The sequence below is a fragment of the Notechis scutatus genome, chromosome 2 (assembly GCF_049901735.1).
Source record: "Notechis scutatus isolate UNSWTSFEM ecotype Mainland chromosome 2, rNotScu1.2, whole genome shotgun sequence".
NCBI classification, from domain to species: domain Eukaryota; kingdom Metazoa; phylum Chordata; class Lepidosauria; order Squamata; family Elapidae; genus Notechis; species Notechis scutatus.
Genome location: NC_142010.1, coordinates 177,824,095 through 177,849,098, shown reverse-complemented (window position 1 = coordinate 177,849,098; position 25,004 = coordinate 177,824,095). Strand labels below are relative to the sequence as shown.

The following is a 25,004-nucleotide window of genomic DNA, read 5'->3' as shown; positions in this document are numbered from 1 at the left end:
GTATAAATCAAGCTGGGTGACTTTGGGTCAGCCATTCTCTTTCAGTCCTAAGAAAATGGCAATGGCAAACCACAAAATCCTGCCAGGAAAACTGCAGGGACTAGTCTGGACAAGCTTTCGGAGTCAAGCCTGTCTTGAAGAAACTGCATATAGTTCCTTAACTGTGAATTTTCTAGTTATTTTTCTGATCTTAAAAGAGTCTCTCATTCTTTTGTTTTTGTTGTTTCCCCTTCCGTATTGAAATATCCCTCCTTTTTGGTTGAAATATCATTCCTTGATATTTCTTGCTTAATGTTGAAAGTTAGCACTCAGTCATTCCATATCCTTCTGTCCTCCAAGGCTTTCATTCTTTATCTGTATTTTCCTAGGGGTATCTTGATGGCTTTCACAACAAACTCTTTGGATCTTTTCTCTTTGAATTTTTTTTTCTCCTTTGGTTTTCACAACATCTCTTAACCCTTCTTGTAGCTCCTTGGCTTCTCTTTTGTGTAAGTTAAGTAGATTGAATCTGTTTCTTACATCAAATGTATATTTTGACTGTATGCCCTTGAGGTCAGATGTCCTTGCTTTCTTCATGTTTTGTTTGATATTTAAAAAAATCATGCTCTAGCCTCCAAACCTACACTAGGAAGCATTCTGGATAACATTCTGGATTGTATTTTTTTCATATTTTGTTTCCTGTTATGCAGTTCATATGATCCCAGTGACATAGGAAGATTGCATTTGTGTTCCTTGAATCAAGGGCTGACGAACAAAATACTCTTTGCAAACTTAATCCCTACATTAGTTATATTCTCTTGATTCAAATTGTTGTATAAAACCTGGTTCAGCCTTTTCTTCAACTTTTGCATTCCAAACATTTTCTTTCTTGATGCTGCGTTTTGCACCTTCTTAAAATTTGCCATATAATTCCACTTGTTTTCCACCATTGCATCTAACCTGGGTGCAATCCCTCACTTAACACTGATCCTGATTCATAGGATGTCCACTGATTTTAACAGATAAGATCCTGTCATGTGTTAGATTTATAGCCAAGCATATGTGTAACAATGTTCTTGTTAAGCAATCTTTTATACAGATTCCTACCTGAATGTAATTTATGGATGGATGGATGGATTATATACTAATCATCTGATTTAAACAGGATCATTTCAATTTATATGTTCCTAAAACAGCCAAATTGATATGTTTCATTTCCATTTTGACAATTTCAAGTTTTTTGTTTGTCAGCCCTTCAAGGCAAACCACTGACATCACAAGAAATACTAGAACTGTACTTTGTTAATATAGGTTATAATAACACGATCCTGAAAGCCTCAAATAATTTCTCTTTCCCTCCCTTTTATACAAAAGAGAGTCAAGGTGGAGCAATCTTGAGTTTCTTTCCCATGCCTTTCTTTTTTCCTAGACTGCATCCATGTTTTTTCAACAACTGCTGTGTATTTTCTTCAAGGATATCTCCATAATCCTATACAATGCAAGTAGCACAATAACAATAGTACAATATCAACAACAGTGATGGAACTTAACTCAAATTTTCAGTCAGCTGTAAAGCTTTTTGATCCACCTCACAAGGGAGTATAAAACTGAAAAAAAAATCATTTGAAAAAAAATCCTCTTGCAATACAAGTAGTCCTTGACTTATGACCACAATTGAGCCTCAAATTTCTGTTGCTAAGTGAAACATTTGTTAAGTGAATTTTGCTCCATTTTATGACCTCTTTGCCACAGTTAAGTAAGTCATTGCAGTTGTTCAGCTAGTAACATAGTTGTTAAGTGAATCTGCCTTCCCCAGTGACTCTGCTTATTGGAAGATGGCAAAGGCTGGTCCCATGACCCCTGGACACTGCAACCCATCATAAATATGAATCAGTTGCCAAGCATCCAAATTTTGGATATGTGACTTTGAAGATGCTGCAACGATCTTAAGTGTGAAAAATGGTCATGTCACTTTTTTTAGTGCTGTTGTAACTTTCAACAGTCACTAAATGAACTATTGTAAGTCGAGGACTACCTGCAGAATGTTTTTTGAGCCATTCTTAAAATAATGTTCATATAATCACTAGTGAATTCTCCTCAAGGCTTTAAAGTGCCTGTATATATCATATATTTATAGCAAAGTACACTGGAATTGGCATAGATTGTTGTAGCAAAAATGTAATTTTATAATGAGCACACAAGATAATACATATACAAGTTTCACATCACTTTCAGGATTAGTACTCCATAATTCATCACATCTATGTTACTTCGATATGCTTAAGGTGGAATATGACATCATGCCTTCCTTCATACCAAGGAAGGTAGACAAGATAGAAATCTAGTCATTAGCTAAAGGCTATTATGTAAGCTTTGGAAACGGCCTCTATTCGTTTAAGTAAAAGCAGTGGTACTAATGGAAATTTGTCTCTTGAACTATGAATCATAAAGATTGTACCAAAGGATTCACACCTCCTCCGAAATCAGTTTTGTTGGAACTTTGTTGGAAGTTATAGTTGGTATGATTCATATACTGTAATGAATCTGATGGAATGAGTGTATGGTTTAATGTGTGTGTGTGTGTGTGTGTGTGTTGCTTATGGTTTCATAAATATATGTTTGATTGACTTGTCAGTGGTGTGCTGGTGGTACCTATTTATCTACTCATATTTGAATGCTTTCGAGCTGCTAGGTTGGCAGGAGCTGGGGTGAGGATGGGAGCTCACCCCATCATGTGGCACTTGGATCTCAAACATGGGCTGCCGGCTTTCCAGCCAACAAGCCCAGCATCTTAACCACTGAGCCACTGCCCCTTTATGTTTGCATTAAATACATGGGATTAAAAAAATATCATTTTTTTATTTACTGTGATCTAGGAATCTGCAATTCATCTTTTCCTACCAAAAATTGGTTTACAACTTTTCCTCACTCTGAATATTGTCTCTCTGTTGCAAGTAGAAACCAGCCTGTTTGGAACTATTTAAAATATTCCAAGGTTTTAAGTGTGGATTAATTTATTAATATGCATCCCAATGGAAATTAGTGGTATTTATTCAACTTTTGGAACCCATAATCCAACGGGAATATGCTTTGTCTTCTGAACATAAATGATATCAGATCAGTTTGGTATTTGATGGAACTATTTTTGGTTTTGTTAAAATTATTCTGCTTTAGAGTTTTGGTCACCTTTGAAGGAAAATACATTTGCATCAGCTGCAGAAGTCCTGCATGTGTACATCTCCAAAAATTCCCTGGAAATCTCAATCAATTCTTGCATTCCTTTGCTGTCTCATGCTTTGCATGACTACAAATTGTGTTTGGAAATGTGATGGCATCTTTTTATCTGGTACGCTTTACTGAAGGAATAAAGCCATCATGTGAGATGTACTGAACACCCTATATAGAGCACTATCTTTAGAATAGTGCTGATGCAAATAATTGTTTTGAAATAATCTTTTGATGACTTTCAAGAGACAAAGAAGTTGTCTGTTAGATATGAGAAACTTGGATGTTACTTAATCCTTTTTTCTGTTTTGTCAGCATCTGATTGGCAAACGGAAAAAAGTTTGCTACTTTTGAATTTTTTTGCATTGCTCATTTGGTGAAAGCACTTGAGTCTTTATAATACTGCTTGGAAATCATTCTTAAATTATTTGAGGGTTTTTTCCTTCACATTGTTGACTCTGATAGAGAGTTAATGTGATTTTAAAGATAACGCGTGACTGTGGAGAGAATCCTTTTCTAGATGTGATGGGTTTGAGCTAGTTTTCAGGAACATTCTTGTGGAAAAATAAACTTTACTCAGCATCTGCTGACCATAAGGTTCAGAGTTCTCTTTAGATCAGGTTCTGACTTTTCTTCTAGAAAACAGGAGGAGTGCAGTAGAAATAAAAAAAAAAAATCACATCTAGTGCCTTCTATGAAGTCAGATAATTTTTACACCTGTAGCAGGCTGAATGGATAAATAAGCCCTAAAACAAATCAAATAGAAGTTTTAGAGGATTAATTGGGAAAGTTATGAAACTATGGTAAACTATAATCCACCCATCAAGTTGGAATGTTCATTTTCATACATAACATTACCAATTATTTTGTATTATTTCTTTTGTCCCTTAAAGTGGAACCAGTGTCTCATTAAAAATGATGCATTCACATTAATGTAGTTAATTAATTAATTAGTTAATTTAATTAATGTAATTAATTGAACCATGTGCAACTAGTTTGCATCCTACCTAATCTGCTGTTTGAAAACAGAACAGTGCAGGGCAGAACAAGAAAGTGTGAGGTGTTTAAAAATATTGTACTGTTTTCTAGACAATGCTGGGTTTACATTCATAGTACAAGAAATGCAAAAACATTGCTTGGGTATTGGCATTATATGATACTTAAAGAGAATAACATGCATGCATTTATGATAAACGATTACATAATGTACATTATCCAAAGAACTAAACTAAAAATGGTTAAAATTAAAAACTTTTTACAGTAGCACTAGTCACGTGGCTGCAACAAAGCAGTAAGATTGCATGTTGAATTGCAATGGTACTTGAATAAAAACCAGCCTCTTGGAGATTACCACTGATTTATCTGTTCAGAGGATAAGAATACTGTCTGTGTTCCAATAATAGGTTGGTTAATATGGGTATAAATAAGTGCTTGTACCATATTGAATTAGAAGGACCAGTGGAGAAGATTGTAGGCAATTGATTCAACTTTTGAAGGCCAAAGATGGAGGACGGAGAAATTACACTGGAAATGCCATATAATTTCCCTTCTAATAATGAGACCCAGGTTGGTGGAGTGGTTAAGATGCTAGCCTTGAAACTGGGACTCTGCGAGTTCTGCCTTAGGCATGAAAGCTGGCTGGATGACTTCGGGCCAGTCACTTTCTCTCAGCCCAACTAACCTAACAGGATTATTGTTGTGGGGAACATAGCAGGAGGAAAGAGTATTAGATATGCTCGTCACCTTGAGTTACTTATACAGTAATAAAGGCAGAATAAAAATCAAATAAATAAATGAAGTTCTCCTTTGCTGAGGGCAAGTTAAGAGGCTGCCGAGAAGGGCCTCCAAATAGCTTGGAGTTATACAATTTTGACCTTTGTGTAGATACATAGTACATCCATGAGCCAGGCAGCTGTAGATATTGCAGTGTTTCCATACAGAAGTCCAAAGTGATGACTCACATTCTTCAAAGCCCCTGTCCTTAGCTTTTCTTGATCTGTTTATATATTTGATCAGTATTGCCAAACAGGATGTACTTCTTGGTGTGTGAAGGAAGGGTTTGCATATTTAAGACTTAAACAGGAATGAGCTGATAGATTGCAATCCTATAGGATTCTTCTTAATGTAGTTGTTGCCCTTTAACCTCTGTATATCCCTAGAGCATATTGTGTGCAGTGCAATGTTTAATTTCCCCTGAGGCAAATAACTATCTATTAACTCAATATGGAAGGTAATAAAAGAATGTAACCAGTGACCTAACCTCTGGGGTCCAGGATAATCCTCCCAAGTTACAGGACAGATTTTTATTTCTTCCTTTAGTGCCCTAGAGTATACCTCTATTTTATGGCACAAAACTCAAAATTAGCCATTAAGAACAGGGTCACACTTTATCCAATTGCCCCCATATTTTCATATGTCCGGCTGGATTTCAAGGTGTCTCTGTGTGTCATTTTATAATACAAACTGTTGATGTAACTTTCCCACTCCAAAACAATGCTATATAGAATTTGCTGCTGATGTTTAAAATATTTAGCAAACTCAGGGTTTAGGATCTTCTTGTGTCTGAGAAACTGTTTACAATTACCGTCTGAAATGAAATATGTTTCTTCATCGTTTTGCCTCTTTTTCAAGACTCTCTTTGAGAGAGGAAAACTGACCAACCGTTGTAGAATTTTTAGAAATCATTTGGAGAGCTTTACACCAGAGGGCACAATATTCAGCAGGGATTCCCGAAAGGCCAATTCTCATTTTTTTTAAAAAGGCACAGAATGTGAAGTTGAAACTTTGATCGGATATTCCCGAAAGGGAGGACATGAACTGTTACTAAAGTTAGAGTACATTTTGTGTTCCAGCCTTATATCTCAAGCAACAAGCCTCACTGCATATGAGTAGATAAGGTTGTGTGTTGGTACTATATTGTGCCAAAAATTCATTACAAGATATGTCTCTGCTCCAATTTGCCTCTTCTGTAAATATTATTATTTTGAAAAATACATTAACCAAAATTTTGAAGATAGCTGTAAAGGGATTCTCATCTACCATGTATCCTGGGTGTGAGATGCCTTTAATATAAGGTTATGATATGGCAATTAAAAAAAAAGTTTGTCCAAGCATTTTAAAAATTTGTTTGTTTGGTTTCTTTTTCCTGTCAAAGAACCGTCAATGTGACTTTCTCAAACATGCTATTCCTTTTTTTTTTTTAGTTAATTCCTTCCTAAACTCAAGATGGTGACAATTTAGACAGCATATATTTATATACAGATCGTTATAAGATATTTGCATTTCTTTGACTTATATTTTTCCTTTCTCATAACAGAGAAACAGTTTAAATTTGGAACTTGTTGCAGTAAATTTCCATGTGCGGAAGGCAGGGTTGGATCGGATGCTGCTCCAAATCCTTTCCTGTCCCTAGTCTATGATTCAACATTCCTTTGATATTAGGGGAAGAAATGGGTAGGACCCACCCATTAATGTGGAAGATATAACATTTTCTGGCCTTATAATGATTTGAAGGAAGAGATCATATCAGACACACACAATACAAAAGGTTCAACTAGAGGAAATGTCCCTTTTCTTCATTTTGTATGTAGAAGAAAGAATTGACTAAAAAAAAAAAAAACAAGCAACCCCTGTGCCCACATCTTAAAAACAGTACTTCTTGAATATAAGCTGTCTTCTTTGAGGCAAATGTTGATCTCTCATTTTCACTGGTTAATGTTTGGAATTTGAAAGTTCAGTTATTTTATGAAATATATAAAAGCACCTGGATGTTTTATAATAGTATGCGGCTAAAAGAGAATATCAATGGAAGTGCTGCTTGTCTAGCTGAATGTCCTTCAGCCTGTGGTGAGCTCATAATCCAATTAAGCACATTTGCTCATTTTTCATGTTACGAGCTCTGAGATAGAAAAAGTATGATTTTGTAGGGCATAGATATCCAGACTTAATGTATACCCTTTCAGATTTGCTTCTTTTTCTCAGTTTCTCAGAAAGGGTATGTAAATCTGTTAAGGCACAGAATTACAACATATGTTAGAAGTTTCAATCAGGGTTAGATTCATCTAGCTAACTGGATGCCAGAAATTCAAGAGGCACAGAACCCAATTTCTAACTGAGAATCAAAATAATTTCCTTAATTACCATATTGTTTGTCTTTCCTAAGAGAGTTTTGAAAGATACAGCACAGCACTTTGGCATGTTCTGGATTATCTTGGTAACATGTTTGATGTTTTGCATCTAGAAGATCTCAAACTCAGTTCCTGGTTCCTCCAGATATTGCTGGGTGGAAAGACCTCCTATCAGAAATCCTAAAGAATTTGTCGATTTGTATATATATTTCTGGGCTGGATCCCAATGACTGCATTTATCTCTGGATGTACTTCCTGTGTCACCATATTTCTGTATTTGATCCTGTAAAGCTTGCTGTCTACAGCTCCTTTAGTTTAATCTGAGTAAGTGGGACATGGCAAAGAAAGAACATTCTTGCACCTGGATGAAGGTATCAAAATCTTCAGAACTGCCTACCAGTGAATAGTTTCCAATTTGATGCCTTGCTTGTCAAAACATGCTTTCCTTTTCTTTCATTTCTGCTTTGCATTATTCAAATATTATGGATCAAGACAAGACACTGGAACCATGCAAACTGGTGCTTTTCCCTCAAAGATTTCTTTGGTGGGTAAATGTTACTCAGAATGTTAGATCTAACATTTGGTCAAAGAATATTGACATATAACTGCATAAGGTTTTTTTTTAATCAGAAGAAGTAAATACAAGGAAAAAAATGAAATAGACCCACATATCAGGGGTGGGATTCTACCAGTTCGTACCTATTTGCTAGAACTGGTTGTTAACATTCTAAGCAGTTTGGAGAACTGGTTGTTAGAAGAAATTACTGGCCTAATCCTGTAAGGAAGGCAGGAAGGAAATATTCTGGTGTTGCTTACAGAAACTGCCTCTCCGTTAACTCTTATTACATTCTTGGCAGGACTAGACTTCCTGTGTCTGGAATTCTTCTGGAGTTTTTTTTCCTCCTTTGCTGGTACTTTGCTTGTGTGGAGTGACCATTCAAAGTTACAGTGGCACTGAAGAAAGTGACTTATGACCATTTTTCACACTTACGACTGTTGCAGCATCCCCACAGTCATGAGAGGCCAGGCGAGGAGATGCATGCCTCAATGTGAGTGATGTTGAGTTGGCCACGCCCAGCCAGTCACATGACCATCAAACCATGCCTACCAACTAAGCCATGCCCACAGAACCGGTTGTTAAAAAAATTGAATCCCATCCCTGCCACATATATACAAGGCACATATACATCAGCAAACTCTTGGCCTCTTGCCTAAAATGGTCAGTGCAAGACAGGCATGTCCACTTGTTTCTGCTAAATATATGGATTGGCCTTCTACATAAAAATATAATACACATACATACACAAACACTTTTAAGCTTGAAACAAATTTCCAAAAAGGAGAAAAAAGAAAACATCCTTTCCTTTTAGGGAAAGGAATTCTTTCTGTTCCCATTTAATTTTTGGTTTCTGAATTAGTTGTCAATCTTTTTTTCTTTTAATCTATAAGACATGATGATATAGCTGATAAACTATATCTATCACTGTTGATGCAGAAGCTGTTAACAGTGGTGCCTTTGGTCTGGTTAGTAATGTTGAATTTTTTTGTTTGTAAAAATGCAATGGTGATTTTGTTGGGCATCAACTGGTAACCCTCCCAAACGTGTGTAACAAATATCTCAAAGAATGTGAAGTTAAGCATGACTAAGGTAGGATCCAATCTGGGTCGGTCACTGGGACTAGAGGTTTTGTCTTCTGAGCTTTCAGGTTTGTGCTGGAGTCCATCCTCAGGGAACTTCTCTCTAGCAGAGTGTGTGTGACCACGCTAAATAAGTTAAAGTCGCATCAGGGACACACCACCAGAGAGATCCAGGTGAGTTCCACCTTGGAGTAAAGATGTGATAAAATGTACCATATAAAAAAACCCAAAACATTGGACCAATAAACTGAAGCCTGTTTTCTTTTTTTGGCATATATCTGTCAGGTTCTTCTGCAGAGTTGGCCAAAAAAGACAGAAGTACAGGGTGAGAAGGCTAAATAATATGGTGATACTTCAGCATAGATGGCTGTCATCACCTCTTCATGGGTGTGCCTACTGTCTTTGGCAGAAGAGCTCAACTACCAGCTCACAATATCAGGTTCACAAAACCAGGATCTTAACTATGGACCCTGTCTTCATCTATTGCAGTGCATCAGGTAGTGTCCCAGAGCCCATTCAGGTTGTGCTGATATCACTGGCTAGAGAAGAAGGGGGAAGTAAAGAGGTGTTCTATGGAGTTGGCTCTATGGGAAGAAATGACATAGGCCACTCTAGTGAAGCCACGGTTCCCAAGGAAATGCAGTCAGCCTATCAAGATTCTTGTAAAATAGGTGAACAACAATAAAGCTGCTTTGGCCTATTCATCATGGTGTTCTGGTTCCTTGTGCCTTACACAGATGGCAAGGCAAGCATTCTGAGATTCCCCCAATGCTCAGCTTGCTTCTATAGAAGTAGAAATAAGGCAAAGATGTCAACGAAATGGCCTGGGGATGGATCTTCTCTATGGTAGCCCCCACTTTTTGGAAACTTCTCCCCACCAGAGGTATGTGCAGATCCCCTCACCTCCATTTGCATTCTGAAAGCAAATTAAATCTGCCTTATTTCAACAAGCTTTCATTGTAGCTGACTTGATTGTAGTTGTCTGTCATAGGTATTTCGGATTATATGAATTGTTTTTAATTGCTTCCCTCGTGTTTGTGTCTGTAAGGTTTTATTTCCTGTGTTGTGCACTGCCCTTTTGGGATTTGGGCAAATTATAAAGACTGTCAAATAAATAAATAAAGCTTGGGGATTATTGCAAGGCGCCAAACACTAAGCTTATATATAGTATTTGACTGTTGCATTTATTTATTTTTATTTTTATCCTGACTTTATTATTTTTTATAAATAACTCAAGGTGGCAAACATAACCCTCCTTCTTCCTTTTTTCTTTGTAACAACAACCTTGTGAGATGGATTAGGCTGAGAGAGAGTGACTGGCACAAAGTCACCCAGCAGGTTTTCACGCCTAAGGCAGGATTAGAACTCACAATCTCCTGGTGTCTAGTCTGGTGCCTTAACCATTTGATCAGTGGAAACTCAGGTGAAAAAGCTTAAAAGTCAGCAGTAAGTTCTGATTATCTAACTATAGTATTTCAAAGTTTAGATGAATGATTGCAGAACAAAATTTAAATCTATATAGAAGGTTATACTTAAAAAACAACAACACAAATCTGGTTAGCCCACCACGTCTTCAATTCTGGAAATTCTTAAAACAGCTGAGTATATCATCACTTTATTTATCTGATAACAGCTCAGCCAGAGAACTCTAGGTTCAAAGTTCACTTCCACCTCTGACACTTGTGACACACGCAGGGCTGCAGTTCTTCCCAGTGCATTGTCAGTGAGCTCTTCCAGTTGGCCGTACTACTAGTTGAAGATTTAAAATTGCTTTACAGCTTTGGGTAAGCCTTTCGATCTTAATGGGTTTTGGGGTTTGCTTGTTCTTTGACATTCTATTTCACTGATGATTATCCTTTTAGCTGACCCGCATGCAGAAGTGGAATGTAACGACTAACACAGAACATTATACATTTTGAATATGAAACAGAGGAAGGCTTTGATACCTGTTTAGTATTTCATGCTGTACAATTGTTCTGCCTCCTTTTTTCTTTTCTTTTGATAAAGTTTGGAGTGCTTGATTGATTTCATTTGCATTTTCCTTTACATGCGATAGGGGAAAAAGCCTGCTTTTTGACAGGTTTCTTTTTCTTTTAATCATTCTGATTCTTTTAAGACAATTCCACACCACTTCCACCCAAGTTGCTATGCTCAAAACAATATCTTCAATTTCCATAATTTCCTGTTGTCTTCCCAGAATATCTGGAGGATGCCCAAATTGTGTATACATCCTCCCCAATTGAGGCCATTGGATTAGTTACAGCAGAATTAGAGAATAGTATCTTCCAGATGTTTTAGGCTCTGCGAACAGTGTATTTCAGTATTGCTAGTGAAATGTCTGTAGTTACAGCCCAACAAAACATGGCAGTATTAGATTGCTTGCTCTGGTGTAGAGGAACTGAATATAGAATGCTTTTGTATATGTGTATGCATGCATGCAATTGTCTAACTAGCCTGTTTGGAAGAGGAAAATCTAGAACTTGCTTGCTTTTAAATGTCTCTGGGACTTTTGATAGCACTCTGTGGTTTCATTTTAGGGCTTCTGGAACAGGGTAAACACCTGTTCAATCCAAAAACAATCTCCATGAGCCGCAGACATTTCTGGTGTGAACAAATTTGCCTTCCAAACACAGCTATCTTAAGTAAATGTGGCAAATGTATTAGGCGACTCATAAATTCTTCTTTTTTTCCGTTTCTACTAGAATGAACATGCCTAGTGGCAGGTATTCAGTCATCCTTGACCAAAAAAGAGAGTTCATATGAGCCAGCCACCTTGATGAAACTAAGTAGACCTGAATGATTGTAAATTCTAAAGATTGTACAGATTTGAGATATGGCAGGATCTTTTCTTCAAGTCCTTTTTTCAGATGTTTTTTTTTTTTTTGAAATTTGAGAAAGTGCAGACTATATTGATCGTGAATTAAGGGGATGGCAGGATTTCCAAGCCTGATTCTAAGAGCAAGTTATGGTTCTAGCCAAAACTAACATAAGCTACAGCAGTGAAGCAGTTTTTACAAATAGCAAAGGTCAATCTGATTGCCCAGAGTTCAGAAATCTCTTGCAACTCATCAGATTCATACCTGCATCAGTATCTTTTAACTATTCAGCATTTTTATGAAGAAAATGTATCCATATATGTCACTAGGAATTTAAAAAAAAACACCTCAATGACAAGGGTGCTTTTTAGGAGGCAATTGAACTTTCTTGTTTTTCTTTTGAAGACATTTCGCTTCTCATCCAAGAAGCTTCTTCAGCTCTGACAGGATAGTGGAAGATGAGAAGCTAAACGTCTTCAAAAGAAAAACGAGAAAGTCCAGTTGCCTCCTAAAAAGCACCTTTGGGACAACCATGACCTGGATGACTGAGAATCTCTACAGACTTTTAGTCAATGACAGATAATCAACCTATTAATCAATGACATATAAATCAATCAAAATGTCTGGTTGGATAGCCTTGGTTTATTATCATGTGACATTAATGGTAAATGTTTGCATATGTATGAATGAGAGCCAAGTTAGAGCCATGGAGAATTTATAGCAATGCACAGAAATAAAACTTTGGGGACTGGGGCTCCCTCTTTTCTTTATAGCAGTTTGTGCAAAACTGGACTGGTGACAGCACTTCTTGGTCTCTTAGTAGCTTTGATTTAGCTAACAATATATTTGGAGTTAAAATCAGTGATTTGGGAGCATAATTATTTTCAAGTCAAATACTGGTTGCAATACAAGCTAGATCCAACCTTTGATCCTGATTATGAAAGAGCTTCAGCTAATTTCCCCCTAGAAACAGGAATCTGTTCTCTGGACAAGGACACCACATCAGAAAGAGCACAACAAGCTGTATTTGAGTGCCAATATGGCCCTCAAGCTTTATTCCGCTAGAAAAAGGGAGAAGAAGCAAGGGCTTAAAAGATGCAGATGAAATTAACAAGTACATATCCCCAGAAGATGGAGGCCTATTAAATAGTCAGAACAGGCAGAAAGTCTTATTGGGGCAAATCCATGCAATTGTGGGTGGTTGCACAACCACAGCACTCCACAAAATGCATTCTTATCCTACCATCTAGATTTTTCTATACTTTTGACTATAAATCTGCCAGCTCCTTCCTTCCAGATGGCAGGGATGAGCTCTGGACTGTGTGAGCCAAATTGAAACTGTACTTAATCTTTGGAAGGGAAAGGCTTGGTTTTTTTGACTAGAGGGTCAGGGAGAGGGTTTATAGGTAATAAAATAAAAATACTGTTTCCTAGGAATGAGTTTTTTTTAAAAAATGATAGTTTCACACAAGAGTGATGGTTGGGGAAAGAGGCAGGTTCCAAACATGATTAAACTTGCTTCAAGAGTCAGAAATAACATTTTCCTCTTGGGCTTTTATAAGTTTGTCTAAACACTGATTAAATAATTGTTTTCTAGGGGAAAGGTTTTCTCCTCATACAGGTCTCTCTTTTTTGTCTCAGTCAGAGAGCAAAATAACGATACCGTCCTTCCCGAAGGCTGTTGAATGCTTGCTTAATACAGGGCTGAACTCAGAAAGAATAGCTATCCCAATTTAATTTTAATTTCCACCTCTGCTCTGCTCCAAAATACAGAATTGCAAAAGCAAAAGTAATGAGCACCACCAATGGGATGATATAACTAGTTTTAGATTCTTATGAAAGGCCAGAAATAAATCTTTCTGGGAGGTTTTTAAACAAATTGATTCAGAATTACATGTTTGCAGTGCTTATCAAGATGCATCTTTCCCATGAAAAAATAAAAAGAAGGGAATCTTTTAATCTTTTAATATGCAAGATCAGTTTTGAACCTGAAGCTATGGCAGAGAGGTTGGGTCAGTCCTACAGAGTTTCTGTTCTTAGAAGGTACCTATATTGTTTTTTAGAGCCAGAACATGAAGCAATCAAGGACAGGTAGTCCTTGGTGTACAACAGCTCATTTAGTGACTGTTCAAACTTACAATGGCACTGAAAAAAGTGACTTATGACCATTTTCACACTTATGACCATTGCAGCATCCCCATGGTCATGTGATTTACATTTGAATGCTTGACAAGTGGTTCACATTTATGACAGTTGCAGTGTCCCAGAGTTATGTGATCCTCATTTGCGACCTTCTGACGAGTGAAGTCAGTGGGGTTACTAATTTAATAACTGCAGTGAGTCACTTAACAAATGTGGTGAGAAAAGTCATAAAATGGAGCAAAGGTCACTTAACAAATTTCTCATTTAGCCACACGGGTTTTGGGCTTAATTGTGGTTGTAAGTTGAGGACAACCTGTATATTAGAGACTGGGTTGGGTGTTATTACTCCAGCTGTAGCAGAGCTTATGACTCAGGGGCAGGAGATCATAGATAAACTTCCCAGAATTTTCAATTAAAAGGTAAGACTCTAAAATAAACAAGGCCACACTAACTTGTGGTTATTGTCCCGACTCAATGTTGTTCAGACTGTTGGCCTGCCAAATATTATGACGAGAAACTCTTGCTATTTTTGTTGGATCTGATCTCTTATAATGTCTCTATGTGTGAGAGAGGACCAACAGGGAGAAGAATTGATTATGAGGTGACCCAAGATATTCATTGTTTAGACATACTATTAAAAAAAAAAAGCTTAGCATGTACAGCAGAGAACCTTCAGGGATTGACAACATATCTCACAGCCTTTGCTGGGATAGGAAATAACGGAAGCAACTAATAAAACCTATAATGGAGTGTTAAAATTCAGGTTCTTCATAATGAATAGGGCTCTATCCCTTTGTCAAGAGTTGGGAGACCTTGAGTCTTAGTGCTGTCAGTCACTCTCAGCTTCTGAAAAGAGAGAGAGAGAGAGAGAGAGAAAGAAAGAAAGAAAGAAAGAAAAAGAAAACCTTGGCGCCAGGCGCTGCTTTTGTCTACTTAAAAACAACCAGATCTGCCCCGCCAAGGAAGCTACTCCTGAAACCATCACCAAAAAGCCTACATGTATAGATACTATAAACACTTGACTCCTGGAAGATACGTGTCCATCTATCTTCCAGGAGTCAATTATACATATATTTATGTGTATTTGCTACTAATTTTTTAAAAAAGGATTTTGAAGGTAGCAGAGCTTTCTAGAACCCTGAAGAATTACGGCTAAGGAAACTGCAGTTTGGGGCTCATAATGGGTGTTGAAGAAGAAACATTTGATGATCCTAGGTTTTCATGAGTAAACACATATGAAGTGAGACCCAAAGCTTTCCGCTTAAAGGGCAGCGTCAGAACATTGCTTTCTTTCATTGTAACTGCTCTTTAAGAGGCCAGCTGAAAGGTTTGTTGCATTTTCACACCAATACAGCTCTGCGGACCAGGAGAGGAGAAAGAAAATGGGGAGCACAAATAGCTGAATGCAGGCTGGCTCAACGATTAGCTAGAGAGAGAGAGAGAGATGACTCCTTGTTTGGAAAGAGCAGATAGATCATTATCAGCTATGTAATAACTGTTGGGAGAGGCACTGACAAAATTTCAGTCTGTTGTGACAGAAAGACAAGGGTGACTTTTGGTTTCACATGTTGTTTTTGAAGAGAGAGAGAGAGAGAGAGAGATTCTGTTTCCCTTCTGCATATAATGGAGGGATGCAGTTATCAACTAATTGAGAGGCACTGAAAACAATAACAATAGCAATAACACTTTAGACGTATATATTGCTCCGCAGTGCTATACAGCACTCTCTGGACAGTCTATAGCAGGGGTCTTCAATCTTGGCAACTTTAAGACTTGTGGACTTCAACTCCCAGAATTCCCAGAAGTCCAAAGTCTTAAAGTTGCCAAGGTTGGAGACCCCTGGTCTATAGGGTCAGCCTATTGCCCCCAACAATCTGGCTTCTCATTTTACCGACCTCAGAAGGATGGAAGGCTGAGTCAGGACTGAATTCCTGGCTGTGGGGAGTTTTTAGCCTGCAATGCTACATTCTAACCGTGGTGCCACCACAGCTCAGCTAACCTTGTTTTTGAAACAAGCAAAAGGTTTGCTGAGACAGCAATGGTTTTCCATTTTTTGTTTTTCCATCTTGAGACTGGGAGGCAAGCACATCATTGGTTATGCAAGGGAAAGGCATTGGTGATGGTACTGCCACAAGGAGATGTTTGAGAAAAGCATTGGAGGACAATCCTGCTTTTGGTAGGGATAAAAAAGGGGAACCAACCATTGAAACATTGGGGAGGACAGGTTGCTGTTTAAAAGGATTTTTTTTTTTTTGAGGCTGTTAATCTCTTTTCTGTTCTTCCTAGTTGATGAGCAGCCACAGGGTTTCTGCTGTGTGCTGTTGCCATCGCTGGTGCTCCTGGAGTGTACGGAGGGAAGATGGCATTCTGGACGCAGCTGGGTTTGCTACTATGGAAGAATTTCACTTATAGGAGAAGGCAAACGGTAAGATCACACCATTGCTTTGTTCTGACAAAAGAGCCAACTCTTGTGTTTTAAGAATTCCATAACTGAGCCTGCTCAGGCAATCCTATTTCACTCCATAAATACACCATTTGGACACAAGTATGTAAGACTCCCATTGATCTGGTTATATTTTTATGATGTGAATTAGAGGGTTTATACAGAGGTTCTTCAAAGAAATAAATGGTGTGTTGGAGGTTAAGTATGAGACAAGAAGTTATCTTTTAGTTTCAGTAAAAGCAGATAGGAGGCAAGCGGGGCACGGAGAAACTAGACTTGTTCTTAGTTCAACATCTAGAAAAACTGTTTTAATAGTTCAGCTGTAGGAATCATTTTTGCTCTGATCAGTCTAGCAAAAGAAAAGGTAAGCTCAAAAGTTTGCCATTTCTCCATGAATGCTTTAGAGTAAAAATGGAGGCATAGTCACAAGTCACAATAGCAAAGGCACTTAGACCACTCCATAATGCTTTACAGCCATCTCTAAATGGTTTACAGAGCCAGCATATTGCCCCCAACAATCTGGGTCCTCGTTTTACTGACATCAGAAGGATGGAAGGCTGAGTTAATCTTGAGCCAGTCAGGAACAAACTCCAGGCTGTGGGCAGAGTTAGCCTGCAATACTGTATTCTAACCATGGCTCAAGTAGTACAATAGATGTGCCATACTGCTTAGTCTACACATTGTGAAACCTGTATATGCTAAGCCTGGAAAAAGCAGAGGAATTATTACATCAACAACCCCAATCTGCTGCTTTGTGTTAATTACAACTTTCTGAATTCCAGTGCTTGAGTTGGTTAGAAATTATGGTGCAAACTATAGATATGGAGGACATTAGAATGAGGATGTCTGGCTTAAGCAGGTTATGTCTTTATTACAGCAATTCTAGCAGTAATTTAAACTGGGGTATTCAAGGCCTTCCATTGCTGTGGCTTAAGAGAGAGAGAAGCTGAATAAAACTTGCACTGAAACTACTTTAGATTTCAATAAGCTAGTACTGCTTGGAAAACAGAGTGGACTTAATAGAGTAAATACTTAACACAACCTCTTTGGTACTCTTCAGAATAGCACAGGAAGTCTTCCAATGCAAATCTGAATAGCGTTATTGACAGGAACATAGCTAGGTCAAAGCTATTATCCACACTTAGTTGTTCTTGAGTCTTTTCTGACAGGTCCTTTCTGATTAGTTTCCTCAGGCTCTCATGAGACTGGACATGAAAATAACGATGGTGCTATTGTGCTCTTTAATTTCCCATTTACAGTGTGCATAGTTGGACACTGTGCAGACCTAAGAATTTCATAGTGATGTACTTGACAATTTTATCCCATAGGCTCTCTTAGTTAACAGTGGCTTCTTGAACTATGTTATGAGGAAAGATTTTTAGCTCTGGGAACTAAAGTCCTTCTGGCGATCTTACGTAATAGCATCCATTCCAGACCACATACTAACAGTCAGAGGAGCCAGATACAGGTTAAGACATACAAAGCCAACCTACGAGGCAGCCTTTATTTGAATCTTATGAAAGTTCAACCATAGCAAATGAGATGAAAAGAACTTAAAAACTGACTCTCTTAGTAGTCAAATCACCACAAGAATTGCAAGACAGGCAATGATCCAAATAGATCATATCCATAATTTAATTTCTCATTGCTTTTCAACTCATTTACAGTAGTATTATTCAGCATGGCAAAGGAGAAACTTTCTCTCTTGCTTTTCTTATACATATTTTAGAGTGAATCAAACACTCTACTGTGTGAATGCAACATACTTGAGTTCTTTTGTTTTAATGTGTTTAGGTGCCTGTCAGAAATTGGGCAATATTGGGGGTACATAATATACAACCTTTCAAACACAGTTTTTATTTTGTGATTTTTGTCATTGTTTCTGATTATTCTCTTGCATCAAATTTGTTTTTACATGTTGGATTTATATTTTAGTTATTCTAATTATTTATGTTTATTATTTATTTGTATCCCACTTTTATTATTTTATAAATAACTCAAGGCAGCACATACCTTCCTCCTATTTTTTTCCACAATGACAGCCCAGTGTGGTGGGTTGAGCTGAGAGAGAAAGAGAAAGTGGCCCAAAGTCACCCATCTGGTTGTCATGGCTACGGTGGGAGTTGAACTCACAATTTGCCACTTTCTAGCCTGGTGCCTCAACCACTAGACCAAACTGCCAAAGGCCAGTTTGGTCTAGTTTGGATGGAAGGATAATACATTCATTAAGCTTCCCAAACCTGGTGCACTCCAGCTTTTAGGATTCTATTTTACCATCACCTCAAAAAACATATGTTGCATATGATGGATACTGTACAGTAGTCCAACATAGCTGGAGGGGCATAATGGTGGTAGGTCCTTGGATTAAGTCCACCATAGGTCTTTTGTCTCTGCTTCTTATTTTGCTAACAAGAGCACAAATAATTTGAACTGTCAATTGCAAAGTGAGCCAAGATTTTAGGGATTGTGGGTATCTGCAGTAAGAAGGATAGGTCAAATGACAAAGCAGGTGTCACCATGTCATGGTGAAAACTATGCGGCTTGCATATTTGGGTGCAGCACTGGAATTCAAATATTAGAGGCTGGCTGACCTGACATTATCTTTACCGTATTGTGGTTTATGCCAGATGCTTATGTAAGGGATGTAGCATTTGGTATATAATATAATGAATGAAGGATGTCACAGCCTCCAAAACCCAGTGGGGCCACTAATTAATAAAAAAAAAACTATTAGGAAGATGAAGGCTTAAGGAAAATTCACCTACGTTACCCCCTTCATTCTGCCCTGCAAACGTATATGTGGATGGCCTCCACCTGTAATGTATTTGCTGAAGGTTGGAGTCAGCAGTTTTGCCCATGGCTTTAGTCCATCAAAAACCTCTCTGAAGATAGATGGTAGTTCGTACTTTGCTACTTAAGCTTCCCACAACTGTCATCAGCTTCTTAGAGAGCTCTCCAGTTTTGAATGGATAAATGAGTAAGAAACGATGCTGGATTACAGAAGGGCACACTGTATATAGGCCTATTTGCTTAATGTTTCTGAAGCTGCTTTCTCCCCGGAGGTTTGGCCAGAACCTAATTGGTCCTGGATGCCTTCCAGCAGTGCGGATGTAACTCTTGAGTTGCACACGTCAAGCTAAGCTGTGCCTTTCATACTGCTTCTTTCGGCCACCATAGTTTGGGGAGGTGATGGAAGGAAATGCAGGCCAAGCTGTTTACTGGAGAGGTTCGGATGGGAAAATCATTTTCAAACATCTCTTTTTAATAAGAGATTTGTATCAAATTGCTGCATTGGTGGTTGATTTTGCAATAATAATAAGAGATTTATTAACATTCTATTAAATATTATGTTAAACAGAATATTGGAATGTGGAGTACCCTTTATTTAGGATATCAGCTGCTCCAATTTTCTTTCCTTTACTCTCTTCTGGCCTTTTTCTTTTCCCATCTTAATTTCAAATACCGTTGTCTCTAAACATGTTTATTTTTATTGACTAGTTTTGGAGAATTCTGCTTCCCCTGTTCTGTAGTTTTTATGTTGTTTCATCTCATTGGGGTTTCTTTTAATAAGGCTACAAAACATCTCAATGCTAACAGTGTAAGATTTTTCTATACTCTTTTTTAGCACAGTAGTTTGGGTGGGTGCTGTCATGAATTTGGATCTGGATACGGGCCCAACATCTGAAGATATTTTGAGAAGAATTTTCTCAATTTGATTACAGATTGGCCTATTTGTTCATTGTTAATTTGCCTTGTAAGTTAGTACAGTACCACTTGTGGGAGTGAAGACTGCTCATCCCCAGTTGTGAAAGATTAGCGTTAGGTTCCACGATTTCTACATCGTTTGACTTCAGGATATGTTATTGGTGGTAAAAGAAGGCGGAGTCTCCTCACTGACAGACCGTAGATCGTGACTCTCTGTGGCTATGGTCCATGCTCTTTCGTTGGATAGCCCCGATCATAATGATTAGGGGCTGAAGCTGCCTTGGAGGGGCGGCGGAGTAAGGGAAAGCCGCAAGCCAGGTTGAGGGGAGCCGCATCCCCCCCCTGGGCTTGGTCTTTCCCCCCCCCGAAGACGACTGCAGCGGTGGTTTAAAACGGCCACCCCGAAGAGGAGGACTCAGCTGGATTAAGATTTGTGCAGGAGGGAAGAAAGAGGTGGATAACATCTGAACCGGGACAATTGGGCGATACAACTAAACAAAAGTACCCCGGGATTAAGGTAACATGGAATTTTTAAGAAAAGAAAAGTGAGCGGTGAAAGGGACAGGAAAAAAAAAAAGAAAATATTTTTGACAGCTAAGCGGGGCTTCGAACCAGGAAAGGAAGAAGCCGGAACTAAAGATTTAACTAAATTGGACTAAAATATTTTGGCAATAAACAGGCATAAAATAAAGCTGGACTTAAGCTTGTCAAAAATAATAATAATAAAGTTTACAAATTGGAAACTGGACTGTGCTGGAATATTGAGGTTCGAAAAACCCTAAATAAAAAAATAGGGGAAAAAGGTGAAGACTTTGTATAATGGAGAGTGCCACCTTTTGACAAAAACTTGAGCTCAAACAAAAAGGAAAACATCCTGTTTCTGAATGAACTTGTGTGGATATGACATTAAAGAAATATTGAAACAAAGTAAGAATCTTAGAAAGTGAAAGCAGAACCAGAATAAAAAAAAAAGCAAGGAAAGACTGACTGTGGGATTGATTGATGTTTTTGGTATAGACCCTGGGCTGGAACAATTGAGAACTTTAGAAAATTGAAAGAAGAAAGAAGGAAAGTAAAAGTGGTTTTTTTGTGGACTTTAACGATCATAAAATATAAGAGTGTGTAATAATGATATCTCTTCGGGAATTAAAAATGGAACTTAAAAATATGAGAGAATTACTACAGGAAAGAGGCGAATCATTTTGCTCTGTGTTAGAAAAAATGGAAATGGTGATTGAAGAACAAGAAGAAAGATCTTCATAGGAGGAGGAGTCGACTCAAGGAGAAGACATTTTAAATAAACAATTAACACAAAGAACACTACAAAGAAGTGGGGAAAGAAGGAAGGTTAAAAAGTTGAGATTTAAGAAGGCAATCAAAAGGGGGAATACCTGTGAAGTCGGGAAAGGCAGAAAGACCCAACAGAAAAGGGGCAAAGAAGATATTAAGAAAGAGAGGGATATAAACTGGAATGAGAAAAGATATGGGGGAAAGAGGGGGAGGAGAAGCAGTAAGAAATGGGTGCATGAAATAAAGAAATACGGAAATAGTAAAATGTTGAAAAGAAATTGGTTTTTCAGAGATAATGGTTGATGAATTAAAAAGGGGATTCTGCAGGGTGACAAGGGGTAATAAGAATATTTCTGCAATTAAAAATATTTAGAAAAGAGGGTAATATAGATACTGATAACTCTTATTAAAAATTAAGGGGGGAAAATATGCTGTGGAATCCAAATGAAAAGATGTAATGATTATTATTGTAACTTCTTAAAAATAATGGTTTATTGGGAATCAAGATGAGGGAATAAAGGTATATTTTAATCATTGAGGTGTCACACTCAAAGCAGTAAAAGGGAAACCTATACTTGTTTTTTTTTTAGTGTTAAAATTTGTATTAATCTAGAATTTATAAAAAGAATGTGTAATGGAAAGGGAATATGACAGACTAAAGAACCAACTAAATTAATAAGGTAATATAGACTATTAAAAGCAAGGAGAGACATTGATAACCTTTTTTATTATTATTATTATTATTATTATTATTATTATTATTATTATTATTATTATTATTATTATTATCATCACATATTGTTTATCTTTATTTTTAAAATAAATATTAAAGGATTATATTTGAAATAATTGAAATGAAACAAAAAGATGTTTCGATTGAGATTAATGAAAGAGGCTAGAATTAATGTGTTTGTTTCTTTCCTTACTGAAAATTTGGAATGGAAAAGGTAATAATAGAATTAAGTATGCATATATGAATGTATAATTGCTGTCATATTTGTATGTAAAGGTGATGACCTGGAAATATGTTGTCCACTAAAAAGAGATTTTTGTTTTTAATGTGAAAAACTGAATAATTTTTTTTTTTTTTTAAAGGATAAGTTATTGGCAAAGGATTTTGCACCAATGAATGTAATGTTTCAGGATGAGATTTGTTTACAGTTTAGGTTTTGCTGACTTACTGTAACATCCTCAGCACTTGGACCTATATTAAATGTCAATTATCTAATTTTAGGTCCTCATGTTCATGCTCTACAGAGACATTGAACAACATAGTTCTTCTACCAGCATGCCCACCATGGTTAGTCAGTATGTGTGGCTGAGCTTATGAAGAATTTACTTTGCATGAAAATAGTTGATTTAACATTCTGAATCTTTGACATCCGAAGAAAACATTTTCTGAAGGAAAAACATCAGAAATTACATAAGTAGGTAGAGGGATTGTGGAAGGGCTGCTGCAAAAGTTTCCTCTGGTGGATTTATATATACTTTTTCCATTTGGAATAATCATTTGGCATATACAAGAAATCAGATACGCATACATTCCATTATGTCACATGGAGAGGATTGACATTCCAAGGGTTCGTTAATACATTTGACTCACAGCCTGGATAATTTAAATGCCCGTATTGTTGCAAGGAAACTGAGTCTAGACCAGCCAGGCCTAGCCTGATCATTTTGAGATAGCTAGATTACAACTATAATAACTGACTATTCTTCCCAGAATGATAGCTAAGGTTTTGTGTGTATATGTTATAAATACATATAAATATATGCATATTTATAAAGGAATCCAAAATTATTTTTGAAAATACTCTAGCCTGCACAAATGGAGAAAAATGTTTGCAAAGAAGAGCCTGAAAAATAACAGGTATTGAAAACTGCTTACAGAAGATCAATCACTATTCAGAGTTGAAAACAAAATAGCACATGCTGGCTATTTGATTTTTCTTTATATAATAAATGCATCAGGAAACAAAAATCCCCTGACATTTGGGAAACTTATGAAAAAGAAAGGATGCCTTGAGAAAATTTACATAAGGTGTAACGGGAAATTGCATATGAAAGTTCAACTTAAGAGGGAAATGGCTAATGGATATGGGCTGCAAACAAACCTTCCTCCATCTCATCCCATTTCTTGCTTAGTGGACAGGAAATGCTTTAAAATGGCTGCTTCATGAATTAATATAGGTAGTCCTTGACTTACAACAGTAAATTTACTTACAACATTTCATTTAGTGACTGTTCAAAGTTGCAATGGCACTGAAAAAAGTGGCTTATGACCATTTTTCATACGACCATTGCAGGGTCACATGTTCAAAATTTAGATGCTTGGCAACTGATTCATATTTATGACCATTACAATGTCCTGGGCTCATGTGATCTCCTTTTGTGACCTTCTGACAAGCAAAGTCAATGGGGAATCAGATTCACTTAACAAACGTGTTACTAACTTAACAATTACAACGATTCACTTAACAACAAATTCACTTAACAATATCTTCATTAATGACTTAGATGAGGGACTAGAAGGGAAACTTACCAAATTTGCAGATGATACTAAGCTGGCAGGAATAGCTAATACCCAAGAAGATAGGCTCAAGATCGAGATGGATCTTGAAAGACTAGAACACTGGGCTGTATCTAACAAAATGAAATTCAACGTAGAGAAAAGTAAAGTCCACGTAGGCAAGAAAAACCAAAAGTACACATATAGACTGGGTGAAACCAGGCTCAATAGCAGTAACTGTGAGAGGGATCTTGGAGTCTTAGTGGACAACCAGCTAAATATGAGCCAGCAGTGTGCAGCAGCAGCCAAAAAAACTAATGCAATCCTAAGTTGTATTAACAGAGGGATACAATCAAGATCAAGGGAGGTACTAATACCACCCTATAAAGCCTTAGTAAGAGCACACTTAGAGTACTGCATTCAGTTTTGTTCACCACAGTATAAAAAAGATGTTGAGACTCAGGAAAGAGTACAGAGAAGAGCAACCAGGATGATTAGGGGACTGGAGGCTAAAACATACAACGAACAGTTGCAAGAACTGGGCTTGGCTAGTCTAGTGAAGAGAAGGACCAGGGGAGACATGATAGCAGTCTTCCAATATTTGAGGGGCTGTCACAGGGAGGAAGGGGTCAAGCTATTTTCTAAAGCACCTGTAGGCCAGACAACGAATAATGAATGGAAACTGAACAAGGAGAGATTTAACCTGGAAATAAGGAGAAACTTTCTGACAGTGAGAACAATCAACCAATAAAACAGCTTGCCCTCGGAAGTTGTGGGAGCGCCATCACTTGAGACTTTCAAGAAGAGATTGGACTGTCATTTGTCAGAAATGGTGTAGGGTCTCCCGCTTGGGTGGAGGGCTGGACTAGATGACCTACAAGGTCCCTTCCAACTGTGATGATCTGTTATCTGTTAACAGTGGCAAGAAAAGTCATAAAATGGGGCAAAACTCACTGAAATGTTAGTAACTTAGTAATGTAAATTTTGGGCTCAATTGTGGTCGTTAAATTGAGGACTACCTGTAGTCCAATTGATCCAAGGGCATCAGGAAGGCATCAAATTGGGAAAAGCTAAACCAAAGAGCAACATTTTGTTCACAGAAGTTACCAAAAAAAAATAATATTACTTAT

At 37.4% G+C, this 25,004-nt stretch overlaps 1 protein-coding gene across 3 annotated transcripts in view; it reads left to right on the top strand.

Moving 5' to 3' along the window:
• ABCA1 (ATP binding cassette subfamily A member 1) overlaps window positions 1–25,004 on the top strand; it is a 117,858-nt gene that overhangs the window by 5,066 nt on the left and 87,788 nt on the right. The window contains exons 1-2 of one of the 3 annotated variants that reach the window (XM_087957501.1): window positions 10,653–10,753; window positions 16,214–16,352. In XM_087957501.1, the coding sequence (XP_087813627.1) occupies window positions 16,287–16,352 (66 nt within the window). In that variant the 5' untranslated portion in view covers window positions 10,653–10,753; window positions 16,214–16,286. Of the gene's footprint in view, window positions 1–10,652; window positions 10,754–13,426; window positions 13,575–16,213; window positions 16,353–25,004 lie in introns of those variants that run through there. The other 2 variants (XM_087957504.1, XM_087957500.1) reach the window with 2 other exon arrangements.